The sequence below is a fragment of the Perissodus microlepis genome, chromosome 12, assembly GCF_051167445.1.
Source record: "Perissodus microlepis isolate ML-2025 ecotype Zambia chromosome 12, ASM5116744v1, whole genome shotgun sequence".
NCBI classification, from domain to species: Eukaryota; Metazoa; Chordata; class Actinopteri; order Cichliformes; family Cichlidae; genus Perissodus; species Perissodus microlepis.
This window is the reverse complement of record NC_140472.1, coordinates 23,013,233-23,030,184: the sequence shown is the minus strand read 5'-3', so window position 1 is coordinate 23,030,184 and position 16,952 is coordinate 23,013,233. Positions and strand designations below refer to the sequence as shown.

Sequence of the window (16,952 nt, the reverse complement as noted above, 5' to 3'; positions counted from 1 at the left end):
TTATAAAGCATTATGACTCTTTTTGAAACACAAAGATATTCTATTATATTATGATTTTAGACCAGGTGATATCTGGAATGATATGAAACCATTATTGCTTCTCACTAATAATGGTGATGCACAGATTGGTCGTCTGGTAATTGGCCACAGTGGGCTCCTGTCCACCCCTGCGGTTTCCTGCATCATCAGGAAGATCAAGGCCATTGGAGGGATTATCCTTACGGCAAGTCACAATCCTGGAGGCCCTGGAGGAGACTTTGGAATAAAGTTCAATGTGGCAAATGGAGGTGAGGATTTAGAAAATACATTTGCTTTTCCATCTGACTCTTATTTAGAAATTTTAAAGTCAAAAATAGAAGTTTGAGACAATTTGATTTTAAAACAAAAAATTTTTACAGCAAAAATTTATGCTAATGTTACAACTTGGCTCCTAGGCCATGATATAAAAATGGAGTGTGATATCAGAATTGACAAATACAGGTGATTTGTTAAAGTTAAAAAAATCTAGGGCACCAAATAAAACTTTAATAACATTACAAGTTTCTCTAAGCATGCCTTTGTGCCACACCTTCTCATGGATGGGCAGTTAAGTAAACTCGTGCATGTATCCAAAGACTCTTGCACTGCCAGGAGTTGTAACACCAGTGAGGGATGCATTTTTCATTGTCTTTGTTTCTCTGTCTGGCAGGGCCCTCTCCAGACACAGTGATGGAGAGGATCTACCAGGTGAGCCGGACACTCGAGGAGTACGCCATATGCCCCGATCTCCACATTGATCTCTCTAGGCTCGGAAGACAGGAGTTTGACCTCGAGAACAAATTCAAACCTTTCAGAGGTACAACATTCGTGCATGTTTAGTTAAAAAGCTTCTCTGCATCATTCTGAATTCTTCAGTATTATCCACAAGCGTGGATTTTCCCCCACATTGCTGCAAACTTTCCTGTTGTGTGATGCTAGTAGAACCCCTCTTTCTGTCACTCAAAATGCACAGAAAAAAAACATACTCTCATCCAATACTAACAGGTTCTTCTGTCTCTATGCAGTGGAGATTGTAGACTCGGTTGAAGTGTATCTACAAATGCTACGAAACATCTTTGACTTCACTGCCATTAAAAGTCTCCTCACAGGACCAGATCAGCCTAAAATACACATAGATGCCATGAACGGAGGTCAGTTCATCATCATACGTCCTGTAAGCCCTGCACTGCAGTTACTGTTATTCATATTATTCTGCTAACTTCTACTCACCTTTTGCTTTGTTACAGTGATGGGCCCCTATGTACGTAGGATTCTGTGTGATGAGTTGGGAGCCCCTGCTAACTCTGCTGTAAACTGTGTACCTCTGGAGGACTTTGGTGGCCGACCTCCTGAGCCCAACCTGACTTATGCCACCTCTCTGGTGGAGTCCCTGAAAGGAGGCGACTTTGGCTTTGGGGCGGCATTTGATGCAGATGGGGTAAGCCATTTGCTAGAAGTCCTACTCCAGAATGTGCAATCATTTATTCAAGACTACATGGGTGTAGTGGTGCTGAAAAGCACTACACCCATGCTCTGATACTTTTCAAGTGTACCATATAATAGTGGTTTACACATTTGCTTCACAAATGAAATGTTGCTGGTACAATTCTACCTGAAGACACAAATCCACTTTGGGGTTTTGTCAGGAAAGGCATCATGCATAAAACTGCCAAGTCAAACAAAACAACAGTGGTACCTATTGTGGCAATCCACTGTGACAAGGGAACAGCCAGAAGTGGCTTTTAATGTAATTCAGTAATCACAGAGTGTATCGCGTACCTCTGTTAATGTTTGGTTACCGCAGTAAACGCTTCATACAAACAAGATTTCCTGTTTCAATTTCAAATTAAAAGCCCTCTATTATTTCAGGAAACAGAAAGGCTTCACTGCTTATATTGTGAAACATGCGCAGGACCTAAAGAACTCAAACTCAAAGTTTTATTAAAGAAAAATTGTAATCTTAAGATTACCTCTTCCCAGGACATTCATCCTTTGACAACTGGCTACTAATTTACACCGGAAAAAAGGGAGCAGGGAGAAAGTTACATAACCTTAGAACCAATTTCTTACATATAGATAATTATTTTCTGCACAATGACAAAAGTCATGTAGGATGTCTTCTGGGCTGTCTTGAGGGGAAAGCTGCTTCAGTACTGTTTGCCTTAAAAAACAAACAACCGTGAAAAAAACAACAGATTTAAGGTGACATTTGAAACGTTTACACAGACCCCCAAGTTATTCAAAAACTGGATAAAATAACATGCAATAGGATGACCGGCAATTTTCCACTAAAACTTATTTTGATCTGTGTTGTACTGCAAACACTCTTATTAAGCAGGACAAAGGAAGAAGTGCACAAAAAAGTAAATGCAAAAATTAATAGGTAATACTCAAAATCACTTACTGTACATTTTAGGGATGTTTCTGAGGTCTTATTAATCTGTACTGCACAGGAGGATGTTCCTAAAGAACATTATGAGCTGTCCCCTGTGAATTGTCCAGTATTCCTTCAACTGGATTTGGCTTAAAAGGAAATTAAAATACAGGGATTGGAAAATGCATTAAGAGATCTTTAGTAACTTAGACTCCTGCAAATGATGGTGATATATATCCTTCAAAATTTGGTTTAATAAGTCATTTAAAAAAATATTTTTAAAAAGAAACAGAAAATACTGACCTAAGTGTGCGCTAGGATCATATTTAAGAACATATTTAAGTGGCTGTGGCTGTTAGTTCTCATACATACATAATATCTCTAATAATCCATAATATTAAATAATTAAGTAGATCATTTTTGTGGTATTTACATGCCATGTTGCTTCACAATCTATTCATTCATTTCTTTAAGCCTAGCTGACTTTTATTGCTATAAAAGCTAAATCCAAGATATTGACTCCAGCCAGAGACAGCAGAGAAATCGTTATTTATTTTTTATTTGTTTATAATTGCACGTTGATATCAGGAGTGAAGGCAATGGGTGCGAAGTTGCAGTGCATGCACAATAATCCAATAGGCGTCTCACTTTTTCCACAATGTCATCCAATAGACATTTATTCTGTATAAACAGACACAGGCACACACTGTTAGTAGTGTAACATCAGGAGAATTACATCACATCTGCTCTGTTTCTCCCCCAAGGATCGGTATCTCCACTGTGATTAGCACCGGTGGTTATTATCATACTGGGTGGATGTTTCTTTTTTGGGGATATATAGTAACCGATATCTTCTACGCTCCCCACAGTGATAATGAATCCAGGGGGGTGGGGGGATAGTACTGAGAATTTGTTACTTGTACTGTTCTATTTTTTGTAACCGTCTACTAAAGATAATTTATAGTAATGTGAATGTTTGTGATACAACCACACTTTGTCCTTAAAGGATGTTGTTTCATATGTTTCTTCATTATCAGTAACGCTCATAAAAAGACCAACAATGTTCTAACCAGTGTCTTAAATGTGACAGTTTTCCTATCCCTTCAGCAGAATTCAGCTCATTACTATTTAAGTCATTATTTGGTGAGTTCAAAAGTATTTACGGCAGCAGGATGGAGTGCTGGGGACGGACTCAAAATAAACTAGAGTTGCTATATTCATTGTAATGAAGGGACATACAACAATGTTGGCCTGAGGAGAATTAAGCAATTTGTTTTGGTCTTTTTGTGGGGTTTGTTGGCAATACATGTACTATAAAAAGGGTTAATTAATGCAGTTAGGCTAACTAACTACACAGGACTCACAAAGCACTTTATGGTTTTGTCGTGTTCTCAGGACCGATACATGATCCTTGGAGAAAATGGCTTCTTTGTGAACCCATCAGACTCAGTGGCCATCATGGGTGCTAACCTCTCCACCATCCCCTACTTCAGACAGTACGGCGTCAAAGGATTTGCTCGAAGTATGGCCACCAGTGCTGCCCTTGATAGGTACAACACACACACACACACACACACACACACACACACACACACACACACACACACACACACACACACACACACACACACACAATCAGTAGATCTAAGAAGTTCTATAACACCACCCACACTCTTCCTACAAACTCCTGCATCAGCCCAGTCTCTGGAGAGGGACGACACCCACTATGAATAAAGCTGTGAGATCACCCCCCCCCCCCTCCAACACACACACACCAAACACACACACACACTTACTCACCCCCCTATAAATACTGTGTGTTATGTAAGAGCAAAGCTAAGCAGAGGGTGCTGAGTGAGAGGACGTGATCACCGCCAAAGTCATCTCCATTAACATTGTTCCAGCAGGAGAGATCCCGGCACAGCACCTCGCTGACGCTTCTGCAGAATGCTGCTCAAGGGAGCCGTTTGATGAATGATGAATCTACTATAGTTGCTAAAGACTATGTATATGGATGGCAGTCATGAAGTTTAGCTGTTCAAAATGTGCTACCTAAGTTCAAAATGTGCTACCTAACTACATTAAAACATTTAACATCCTGATTTAATATTTTATAAATAATAGACCTTATAGAAGTGCAAAGATTTCATCCTCCCTTTTAGTAACTTTCTACACAACCTCCCTTTGACCCCTACCTATATTTATTTAATCTGACCCTCTGTTTTCTACTACCAGAAGAAGCGTATAGGTGCATATTTATTTGTGTCCATGAACTAGACACATTAAAGATGCACTAAAGTGAGGTAATGGACTTCCAAAAGCATTTGGACGAGATTAAGAAAGTAAATCACTAATTTCAATATTTTACATTATCCTGATGAAGTTACTCTTAGCTCAAAGGACTCCTTCCTAAAAGGGTACTTGATGAAGAGAGGCCTGTGGTGGGCAGTGATGTGTCACACTGTCTTCTTAAACCACTATGTGTGATTTAAAATCTAAACAGCATCCGTCAAATTTATTTCAATTATCCATGTGTGTCTTTATGTGTGTGAAAGAACTAATCCTTTACTGTGTGTAACTGCTGAAAGTCACATGAAGTGATGCTATTACCAACCCTGATCCATCTGGGTTTCACAGTTGTGAGAGATGCTTAGAGGCAGTAAGAGAAACAATTTTGTGATTCCCCCTCCTGAATGTGTAAGTTTGCTAATTTACAAAGAAATTATCTGATCCTTTCCTCATCCAGAATACCGAAGATGGGTCATGAATCTGTCTTCCAATATGACAATAACCCAAAACATAACGCCGTAGCAGCAAATGAGTGGCTAAAGAAAAAGCACATTAAGGTCATGGAGGGGCTTAGATGCTAGTCCCCAGACCTCAACCTTATAGAAAATGAGTGGAGGGAGCTAAACTTGTGAGTTGCCAAGCAGCAGCAAATAAATCTGGTGATCAAAGGTTTCTTCACTGAGTACTAAGTCATTTTTACTTTTGGATAACACTTTTTTCACTCAATGACATTTAAATCAATTTATAACTGTTATGTACTGCATTCTTTTCTGGATCTTTGGTTGATATTCTGTCACTCTCCATTAAAATGAAACTACAATAAAAATTAGAGAAGGATAACTTTTTGCGAGCAAACTTACAAATTCAGCAGGGGATCAAATAATTATTTCCCCATTGTATGCGAATTGGAATTTTACATCACAGAATTGCAGTTTATCTTTATTTACATGGTGCTGTTGCACACTAAGGCAGACAAACACACACACAGACTGTATCCCTTGATATTGCACTACTCCTTGCCTAAGGCCATGTCTTATGATGTTGAGCCCTAATAATCACACTGAATGAGTTACTTGAAAGGTTTGCGTACACTGGCTCCCCAGTCAGCTTGGCCTCATCACACACATGCACACACACAAACACACAGGCTGATACCCAAGACCCAAATGTCACATGTCCCACTGCAACCCTGAAGCGCGAAGCAATGCCTCCAACACACGCTTTTCAGTTCTTCTTCTAATATTGTTTTTATCTCTCGTTGTCTACTTTCTGAGCACTTGCCCTTTTGTATTGATGATAGTATGCATTTATCTACTGGAAACTTTAATTTAGTTGGGAAGTAGAAGCAACCTTATAGATAATACTTAACTCACTGATAATATCATGCATAATAAACTGCATAACACAGGCTTTTGATTTTTTTCACATTTAACATGATTTCACTTTATTAGTCTGACTACATCTGCAAATCTGTGATCAGTTAACTGGTAATTAAGACACTGTTGCTGACCAGTGTCACTTTGTTCCACTCTTAGTTTCACAACTGCCGCTCGTATGAGTGTGACACGAGTTCGTCATGTCACACTCATGTTATGTATATAACGGCATGAACCTGATAAACTCGAGAAAGTGTTGAAGTGCTTAGTAGTGTGAAGTCGGACCCTGGAGTCTGTCCAAGTGTGGGCTGTTTTAGGAGACCGTGTGTATCTGTGTTCTGAGTGTTTAGACTGAGGTTCCCCCCTTGCTATGTGTTTAAAGTCAAGCAAACTGTGTTATAAAAGCTTTGATAAATGCGATGGTGTATATACTCTGTGCGCTGATGTGTATGTTAGTGTGTGTTAACAGAAAAGACAGAGAGAAAGTGAATGCAACTGTTTTCAGATAAGCAAAGGAAACTGACTGGATTCAGGTGGACAGGAGGCTGGATTTAAATCTATCACTTTGGTTGGAGTGTGTGCGTGGGTGATTTTATGTCTCTGTGCACATGCTACGCAAGACGCGGTGAGGGAGGAAGGGAAAGTGGGTGGGAAATGTTGGTAAAGGAAACATCTGCCTCTCTTTTCACAGTTTCAGGGATGGAAGGATGTAGGGTTGAGCCACTGGTGTGCGTGTTGCGATCATGAAATGTGAGCTCTTTTACTGATTGGCACGGCAAAGTAGAAAGGTCAAATATTTGATGTTGTGCTGTAGCTAAACAGTTACAGAAAGCTGTTAATGACCGTTGGCGTTGTGGTCATCAGGATTGTTTTTGTGCTGAGGAAAGAATTAGTAATTAAACCAAGCCACTAATTCTCTCTAGTGCATGATGAATAAGAACCTAAAGTGATTAAAACCTTTACACAGTACCTTTTATATTTACTTTGACAGAGAACACTAGGAGCGATTGACCTCGACGCTGTGCTGGGTAACGCCATACAAGGCCACTTAAATCAGGTCAGGCAGGGAGAGCAGCATCAAGAACACAGAACTAGGCAGGCAAAGATAAACATTGTTCTAACAAGCACATTTATCGCCTGATTTACTATGATCGATAGCAAATATATTTTTGACACAAATTTGCAAAATCCTAGAAAACTGTTTTGACATTATGTCACAAAGGTATGTTGAGATTGGCACTCCAAAATAGCTATGACCACTTCCAATATTTATGCTAAAATTAATTTTAAAGTATGTTCAGCTCTGACTTGTAGAGAACTAATAGAAAACTCGTGGAATAAAATGCCAAGAGAGGAAGGTAGGGAGAGACAGATGGCTTCAGGGTCGGGGTGGGATTACATCAGGGAGTGACTCAAGATCCCGTCTTGTATCCAGTGATTATGGACAGGTTGACAGAGAAGGATTCCCGTGGACTATGATGTTCACAGATAACATTGTGACTTGCAGTGAGAGTAGGGTGAAGGTGGAGGAGGGACTGGAGGGGTGGAGGTGGAGGAATGAAAGCAACAGAATCTGTGTACAAGTGAGACAGAGGAGGATGGAAAGGTGCATATACAGTATGTACTGAGTGTCAGGGGGGATTTATGACTGATAGTAGTAGTAAGAGTGAAAGGGAAGGTTTACAAGATGGTTGTAAATATATATATATATGATATATGGTGTGGAGATGGTAGTGCTGCCAAAAACAGGAGGCAGAGCTGGAGGTGGCAGAGCTGAAGATTCTTAGATTTTTGTTGGGAGTGACCAGGATGAATGGATAGGATTAGAAATGAGTAGATCAGAAAGACAGCTCAGATTAAGCGATTTGGAGACAAAGTAACAGAGCCAAAGTTGAGATGGTTTGAAGATCTCAGAAGATGGACAGTAAATGCATTGGACAAAGGATGTCGACAGGAGTAGAAGAATAAGATCACAGAGAAGAATGTGTGATTGCTAGGGATAGGGATATGGAAGCAAATGATCTGCTGTGGTGTCCCCTGAAGAGAGCAGCGTAAAGAAGAAGAAAAAGAAGTTCAGCATTGAATTCCGTGGCAGCATTATCAGCAATTAACATTGCATTTCTGCTTTGACTACTAAGGGTTATTGGTTCGGGTCAAGCTCAAGTAATGCTCCGGCATTGCTGCTCTTTTAGCCTGAGCCCTAAATCCAAACTGAGGCGTGAGGCTGCTGAAGGCTATGTTTGGTAAAATGTCAAGCCAAAGCCAAAAGCTGGCCTTATTTTACTTCACGGATGTAGAGAAACATCTTCACTCATTGTACCTTCCCCCTCCGCTGGGATTTACTGAGGTGCAAGATAAAGGTTACTTAGTGTGGGTCATATTGTAAGCGTGTGTGCAACAGAGGTTCCAGAGAGTTGAGATGAAGGAAAGTGGACATACCTCCTACCTGCTCAGTTATGAAATTTCTTTCTAGCTCTAATCTTGTCAGAGCAGAGCTTCCAAACCATTCAAGACAGACCTGCTCTAACTTTCCTCAACTGCAGCTCAGTGTTGTCACATCCTAGAATGAAGTTATTTAGCTTTGTTCATACATGCAAGGCTGGACTTGCTCATCACTTCACTTATATTAGAAGATTAAATGCAAGTAAAAGACAGACAGTAAACATCAAAGTAATCAACATCCAAAAATAGAACTTCCTTAATAACCTAAAGAAGGTATTCACAGGGAAGGATAATATAGCTAATAATTGATTGATACTAACCACTTAAAAATACTGTATATTATATGACCGACTTTAGATTCCTTGCCTGTAAATTGTCAACACTAGTGTGAGAAAATGAACTTTGACTGGAGAGCATTACAGTTTACGGCTCACACCTACACACGAGGGGATTGCAGCTCTAAATAGGCCTTCCAGTTTCATTCCTTGTGTCTCCAGACGTATTAATCTGCCAGGTTTTTTTTTTTTTTTTTTAAATCTCGTCAAAAGAATCCAACATCCCGGTTATCCTGAGACATTTTATTATATCTGTTTAAATGCACTTGTACAGTCATTCTAGCACTGTGTGTTCAAGAAGTTTTCTTTTAGTTTGAACTGGAAATTTGATCTTAAAACCTGTTCTTGTTTGTGCTTTATCCCTGAGGATGTATGGATGTGAATGCTATGCATGGGTGTGTGTGCAAAGCTCTGTTGGTGCAATCATCAAACTTGAGAAAGCACGATTTTCTTTATTCTCACACTGTTTGGACGCTACATTTTTGCAACGTTGCATGAAAGCCGAGCACTGCTACAGTCAGTGTCAGTGCTTATGTTGGCCGTGGACGTGCCGTTCATAACATCAAATGCTCGTCAGAAGTTCAGAGTTCCTGTTTTCTTTTAGGAATGCCAGGCTTTCCATTCCAGCACTTTCTTCCCCAGGGTGGGGGAATAAAGCTGGTTTACTCTTATTTGGTCATTTATCCCATCCTCTTGTAAACAGCTGCGGAGGGCACTGGGGGTTTTATGCATGTGTATATGTATAAAACCACTTAAAAATTTTGAAACTCACTCATATTCACATTTATAGTATTGCACCATGAACTCTCACCACATCCCACAGTACGAGCATTTGAGATGCTGGTATCCATGTATTTGTTCCCTTGGCTGCAAAATCTGTTTTGTTGGTTGAAATATTCGGTTCTGCAGTTTTTAGACTTCTCATGTAAATTGTTTGTATATTATGCAATGATTGCCGTGGAGATGTTTGTTGCAAACTAAACATTAAAACTAAAACTAAACTAAGCAGGCTTGAGCTGGTAACTTTTCTAATATAGGATCAAAGACCGAAGCTTTTCTTCAAGCGATAGTTATATCAAGCTGTAAGCAAGAACGCAAATATTAAATTGTCTTAATCCTGCTAACAAACAAAAACATTTGTTGGCCGTAAAACCAAAAGTTGCTGAAATGGTCGAATGAAAGCTCAAGGCTCAAGTACCAATCAAAAGTCAGTGTCAGTGTGTCGATCCCCGCCCTCCCCCCAGTCTGAGTGGTAACGCATCCTCTGGTAAGATGCTGAACCATGAGTTTAAAGTGCTGTATGAATGTCTAGCAGAAAGTGCTTTGGGTGCTCAAACTGAGTAGAAAAGCAGTGTATAAGTACTGATCCATTTACCATAAAGTGTGCATTTTTCTTCTTATCGCATCACTGCAGTTCCAGTAAATCAATTAGTTACTCTCTATTTTGTAATCTGCAACTGGGAAGTTTTATTAGACTTTCTCTTTGCTCTTTTCCACTTTGGCTCTTTGCACTCCCTTTCCTCCCACATATTGAACTGTTGGTATCTCTTTTCCCCTCCACGTGACCCCAACATACACATGTATTCACACACACAGACACACTCACGCACACACGCACTCCATCTTCTCCTCTCGCTATGCTAGCACACGGCTGAGGTTCTAAGTAAACATGATCTAAAAGGTTAACTCACTTTGTTCCTGCTCTCTTTGCCTTATTAAGTTATTGGATGAGCTGCTGGCAGATTGCGCTTGTCATACAGCATTTGGTTTGTTTTATTTCAAAGGTCAGAGTTTTTGTGTGTAAGCTAGTTTCTATATCAGACCTGGGATGTTAGATGTTAGATTTTATTAGATTAATATATTGTGTGTATGTGAGCAAATACATCGCGTGTACAGGCAGCTTTTCTGACTTTTCTCCTCTGCGTGTTTGTAGGGTTGCCAAAGCAATGAAACTGGCCTTGTATGAGACTCCCACAGGCTGGAGATACTTCGGGAACCTGATGGATTCTGGGCGTTGTTCCGTCTGTGGGGAGGAAAGCTTTGGGACAGGTATGACCTAGCACATTCACTTACTATCCAAACAGAAAAAAGCACTGCCTTTATAAAGAGAGATTTGAAATTGTTGAATATTATGAGTACAGATCTCTACTGAATGCAAATGCAAGGCAGGATCAGCTGGTTAGATTGTGAAAAGAGGATCGCTCATTCAAATCCCCAGACTATCTTTGAAAATGTGAGTGGGAGTATGTGCATCCTTTCCCCTCAGCAACAACTGGTGCCTGCAAAACAAAGCTGTCACTAGAGGACTGCAGTGGCCAGCAGCTGCTGTTGCTAAATGTGCAGCAAGAACTTGCTGAAACAGTCACCACCACCACAAAAAAACCCTTTACATTTTTCCCTACGATTTTGGTCTTTTTTGCTACTTTTGTCTGCCAATCGGCTACTATTATAGTCTAGGTTTGCCAAAAAAGCTGAGCTGTAAGAAGTCAACAAAATCCAGACTAACAGGGTAAGACACGTGACACGTTATTACTTTGCACATTTACATTTTTAAGTACGTCAAGTCAGTTAATATTTTTATAATGTTAGGGTTTGTTTAAAAGCTATATGGTCATCTGGTTCGTAATATTTCTTGCTCTATTGTTTTGGCATTTTTGGCATTTTGGCCACTCCGACTGATGCATCGCGGAATTCATGGTTCAGTAGCTTGCTCAAGGATAATTCAACATGCAGACTGGCGTAGCCAATCTACTAAGCTTCTGACTGGTAGACGACCAACTCCCCCTCCTAAGCCATAACAACCCCATCAGCTCAACAGCTCATTCCTTAGCGTCCCAGCGAACATGGTTGAAGAAACTGGTCGGGGTACGACGTCAAAAACTGAACCACAGATGGACGCATGTAACAAAGTTAGAAACATAGATCAGATTATTGTAAATAAGAAATTAAATAGATTTGTCTTTGTTTTTTTTAAAAAGGACAACTAATATGGCTTGCAAACGGTTTATCAAGTATTCCTGTATATTAGTTACTACTGTAACACTTTTAAGCTATTTATGGATTTACCCTTTTAAATTCAAGTTAATTTGTCGCTTGGTAACTTTAACAAATCGGACTCTTACAGTCGTCCCCTCTTTGTTCACAGTGTCCCTATTAAAAACTCAGGAATGTTTTCATTCTAATGTAAAATCAAATCCTCAGTGTGACAGCAGGTGGACTCAAACTGCAAAAGTTCTCTTGATAGGAAGTCTAACGAGGACATCCTGACGACGTTTGAGTGATACCTCCAACTGATGTCGTGGTAACCTCGGCGACCATGGTTAAGCTTTTATTTTGGAACTACTTTGCTTGCTGGGATGCAACCAAAAGACAAAACACTACCAACCTGTCACCCCTAAGAATAGGTGATCTATTTGTATGAGAGCTGGAATAATATCATCTAATAACCCTGGGTAAAAAATGTGATTTATAATGTGACTCCAGTTGTCACAACTGTAATTTTATTTTTATTTTTTGCTGGTTATAAACATGTTTATTTCTTATCTTTTCACTTTTTATTGCTCCTATTGTCTTGGAGCAGCCGCGACCACATCATTTCCTTAGGGGTTAATAAAGTATTCGGATTCTGATTCTGATCTAAACATGGGCGTCTGTGGGATTGAAGCACTCAAGTGGACATTACAGGAACTGCAGTTTCTGCCACTGTGTTGGCGTCATTTTTTCAGTCCCTGAGGGTCCTGCTTGGTTCATTCCTTCCAGATCTTTAGTAACTAGCGTGCTGTGTGTAATGATATTGATGAGTGATGAGATTGCTTAAAAGGAAACAAACAAAAAAAGAACATTCAACTATTTATCAAATCATCATTTTCCTTTAACCCTTGGATGCACAACCTACCAATACCTACACTCTTCCACGAGTGGGGTCAAAAATGACCCCAAATAAAATCAATGCATTTTGCTATAAACTCGGTTGTTATTCTTCAAAATCTTTAAAACGAAGAGTTGTAATATTTTCATATTTGAGGTATTCCTCATAAAACATGTTTGTGACATGAGGCCCTTTGCATTTTTATTTATTTTTTCATTAATTTTAAGAAATTGGAGTTTTTGTATCACTTGTATCACTTTTGTATGCTTACTCTGCATGTACTGCAGAAGCTGGGTCTTCCCTCCGAAAGGCACAAGTTGTTCATCCACTGTAACACAATCACTGAGCATGAATTTCTGCCTGCAGTTGACCAGGAACAGACCCCATATGTAGTGGAAAGCTGCCACGTGGTTTGTTTTCAGTCGGTAGGCTCTGGTCCTCTTGTCATCAAAGTGCAAGACGGGCGAATATCTTCAAATCTTTGAATTGACATAGTGGCCTTGAACAATGGGTTATGCAGAGGACTCCCAAAAAGCACACCGACTGGTACATCCCAGTTCTTCTCACTTCCTGCAAGAATGGTCAATCAAATGAAGGCCAGGAGCTTTTGTTTGATTACATTTTTCCACTCTTTTCCCCTGTCTGTGGCTACTCTTCATGCCTCCATGTTTGTGCATGTCAGCACCTCTTCTATTAAATTATCAGACATGAACATCTTCCATGCATCTATTGGGGAGACAGTACTAAACCCAGGTGCAAGTCCTGGCCGACTAATTCAGAATATTGTGGCTAGAGCAGTAAGAGGGGCTCATTCTGTTGGACTCAATATCCATTTCCTCTTCAGATGACTCATCAGAGGACTCCTCTGTGTCTGACTGGCTTGTTCAGTGGGGGGGACAATAGTCTGGGTCCTCTATATCTGAGATGTCCGATGTCCGAGTCAATGCCTCCGATGGGCTCTTCATCCCATCCATCCTGGATCATTTGTAGGGCAAGGTCCACAGGGATCCTAGCTGGCCTCATAGCAGCCATGTTACTTTAGATATTTAAAAAAAAAACATCAGAAAGTACAATGTTTGAAATGCACAGAAAACTATAAACTGGGCTGCACATAAATGGTCCGCAGGTGCGCATTCGCTGTCAAAATAAAAGACACGCACCAGATAAGAAGTTGGAACGCTCGTTTGCGTACATAAGATGTTCTGGAGGAGGACAGACATTTGTTCAGAACTCTTAAAGATGTCGAAGAAGCAAGCTCTGTAAGCAATTACTTTGGTGTTCCTCCACCGCAAAAGAAGCGTGTATTCTCTGAATTTCTGGGAATACTTTTTTTTTGACAGCCAATGCGCACCTGCAGACCACTTATGTGCAGCCCTGACTATAAATCGTGTATGTTACTGTGTAAAAATTAATTCTTGATCCATCAGAAGTGTAAGTGGGTCAGTCAGAGTTGCTAAGAATGAAAGTTTCATAGAAGATTCCATAGGAACTGCTTGGGGTCATTTTTGACCCCACTTGTGGAAGAGTGGGGTAGTGATACAAAAACACCATTTTCTTTAAATTAATGAAAAAATAAATAAAAATGCAAATGGCCTCATGTTACAAACATATTTTATGAGGAATACCTGGAATATGAATATATTACAACTTTTCATTTTAAAGATTTTGAAGAAAAACAACCCGTGGGGTCATTTTTGACCCCACGTGTGCATCTAAGGGTTAAAGGTGAAAATTTCCCTATTCCGTTCTATTCCAGTCTGTTCGAGGTCTACGTTTATAAGCAGTGGATCCTGCCTGCTCATAGCTCCATTCAGAGTCAACTAATAGATGAGAGGGCTGTGACCCTGACTGCATGTGTAAATAATCCCCATTCTTCTGCTATAAAAGGAGACAGGGGCTCCCTGAATCACGGCAACAAACCGACACTCCTCCAGTGGTAGCGTTTTGTGAATACTAATGCAGACACGCACTCACGCCGGAAAGTATAAACAATTCATATAAATACAGACATGTATAGGCTTGCATTTTAGATGCGTGTCCCTCTTGCTACAGTCCGAACCTTACCCAAAGTTTAGTCGTTGTTCTCTAATTCCTTGTGACTTCCTCTGCTTCTTTTTCTTTCAACTACTCAACCCTTTGTATTCACTAGGAGGACACATTTAATATTTTATAACTTGAAGTAAAAAGAAACACGCCAGTGGGTGTGAACAGAAGAGAAAAGACCCTTGATTGTTGCAAACGGAGGAGAAGATGGCAAGCAAATCCAAATATGAGAAGTATCGACAAGGAGGAGAGAAAGGGAAGGAGCTGACACTCAGAGAGGACTATGGGAGCTTACTCGTTATCTATCCATGTAAGGCAAAAAAGCTCAGAGGGAGCCCTGGATAGTAAATCATCAGAGCTGCACACCACTCTTGCTCTCTCTGAGACACGCAGCAAGAACAGTGCTAATTTAAAGAGCTACGTTAAACTTTGTGGGTTTTATTGGTGTCACTTTGAAAACAAAGGCACATCAGGTTAAGCTTTGTTGACATAGATATTAGATGTCTTTTATTAGGTGTCAATCTCCGCCACCTTTTCTGTTAAGATGAATGACAAAGACACAGAGAATGAGGCAGGGACTTCACAATAACAACTGCCAGCTTCCTAATGTGCCTGACATAAAGCTTTAGGTTCTTATTTTTAGTGTAGATGTTGAGAGGAATAGTAAAACAGACACAGTACTGCATTTTAGTTTTTATTTTCTTTCCGATTTATAAAATATATATAAATCCAGCTTAAAATAACAGCTCACTTTCCATTTAAAGCTCAAGCAGGGGAATGTTTCTAACACATGCTTAACCTCAACACATACCTTTACAGTGCAGCTGTCTCTGACAACAGAGCGAAAGCTCCCCAGTGAAGGAGACTGTGGGTGTGATGCGCTCCTCTGTTTGAGTTTATGTTTGCTCTGGGCTGACAGGAAAGATTGTTTGTGTTGCAACTTTTTGTACGTTTCCAAGAGCCAGCGTCCCGAGGCAACTGTTGTGAATTGGATCTGTGAATGAATTCAGTTGAATGTTGTAGATTAAAATTAACCCACCATTATACAGTTACATTAATAATTGGTCAATACAATAAACATTCCCTTTAGTTAAACTGCAGGTGAAAGTATTGTTCCCTTTCTTTGATAAAGTAACAGTTCATAATTTTTATTCATCGTTACTGTAACAAGATTCAGATAGTAAAATCAAGTCAAACATGCAGCTATTACTAGGAGATGGTTAGCTGAGGTGGTATAAAAAAATGAGAAGCTAGATAAAAGAGCTAGCTTAACTCCAAACTAACATGTTTTTCCTACCTTGGTACCGTATATCTGGATTTAGTGGAAGTCCTGTGCTAGGTAATGGCACTTATGTAGGGCTTTTCTACTGAATTTGAGCCTTACATTCTACTGGAAAGCTCATTCACCTAATCACATAAACCTATTCATAAAGCACTTTTATCTATACCTTGAGACTGAGATTCAGCATCTTGTCCAAAGATAATTTGAAACGTATACTGGAGGAGCTGGTGACAAATCTGCCAAACTTCAGCTTGGTAGACCACCTGCGCTACCATGTAAGCAACAGTGCAGAAAGTATAAACAACTTCTTATACAGACCCATGCTAACTGCTTATCCTTGTTTCTAATGTTTGTGTTACGCTGAGCTAAAGGGCTAATCATAATTTCCAAAATTAAAATAACCTCCAATGTCTTGCATGAGGCCAAATTTAGCTCCACTGCAGATTTTTATGGAAGTTTAGTCCCAATAACTAAGAGAAGTTTACACAGAGATGTTGAATTTTGCACGTTTTCCTTCTCTTCCAGGTTCTGACCACATTCGTGAGAAGGACGGTTTGTGGTCCGTGTTGGTGTGGTTGTCCATTATGGCAGCCAAGAAACAAGGTGTTGAGCAGATTGTCAGAGAACACTGGGCCAGGTTTGGGCGTAATTACTTCTGCAGGTAAACAGCTAAGTAATCAAAACATTGTGTATCTATTGAGGTTTCTCATGTGACGTCATGTGCACATTGCTCGAGATTCGTTCGCTATATTATGGTGCGATGCAACCACACGTTGCTATTAAAAAAAGGTTTATTCCCCAAGTAGTTGATAGTGGCTCCTGGAGGGTGATGTGGTATTGTTGTCAATGCGATAACTTCAAAATGAGACGATATATCATTTTCAAAATTATACCATGCAAACAGGTGCATGTACTAAAACACTGG

At 39.9% G+C, this 16,952-nt stretch overlaps 1 protein-coding gene across 1 annotated transcript in view; it reads left to right on the top strand.

The window, feature by feature from the left end:
- The window catches only part of pgm5 (phosphoglucomutase 5), a 31,504-nt gene that overhangs the window by 2,098 nt on the left and 12,454 nt on the right, over positions 1 to 16,952 (top strand). Inside the window, exons 2-8 of the mRNA XM_084946166.1 lie at positions 125 to 287; positions 689 to 835; positions 1,044 to 1,169; positions 1,266 to 1,456; positions 3,788 to 3,942; positions 10,768 to 10,883; positions 16,553 to 16,688. Coding sequence (XP_084802292.1) covers positions 125 to 287; positions 689 to 835; positions 1,044 to 1,169; positions 1,266 to 1,456; positions 3,788 to 3,942; positions 10,768 to 10,883; positions 16,553 to 16,688 — 1,034 coding nt within the window. The remainder of the gene's footprint in view (positions 1 to 124; positions 288 to 688; positions 836 to 1,043; positions 1,170 to 1,265; positions 1,457 to 3,787; positions 3,943 to 10,767; positions 10,884 to 16,552; positions 16,689 to 16,952) is intronic.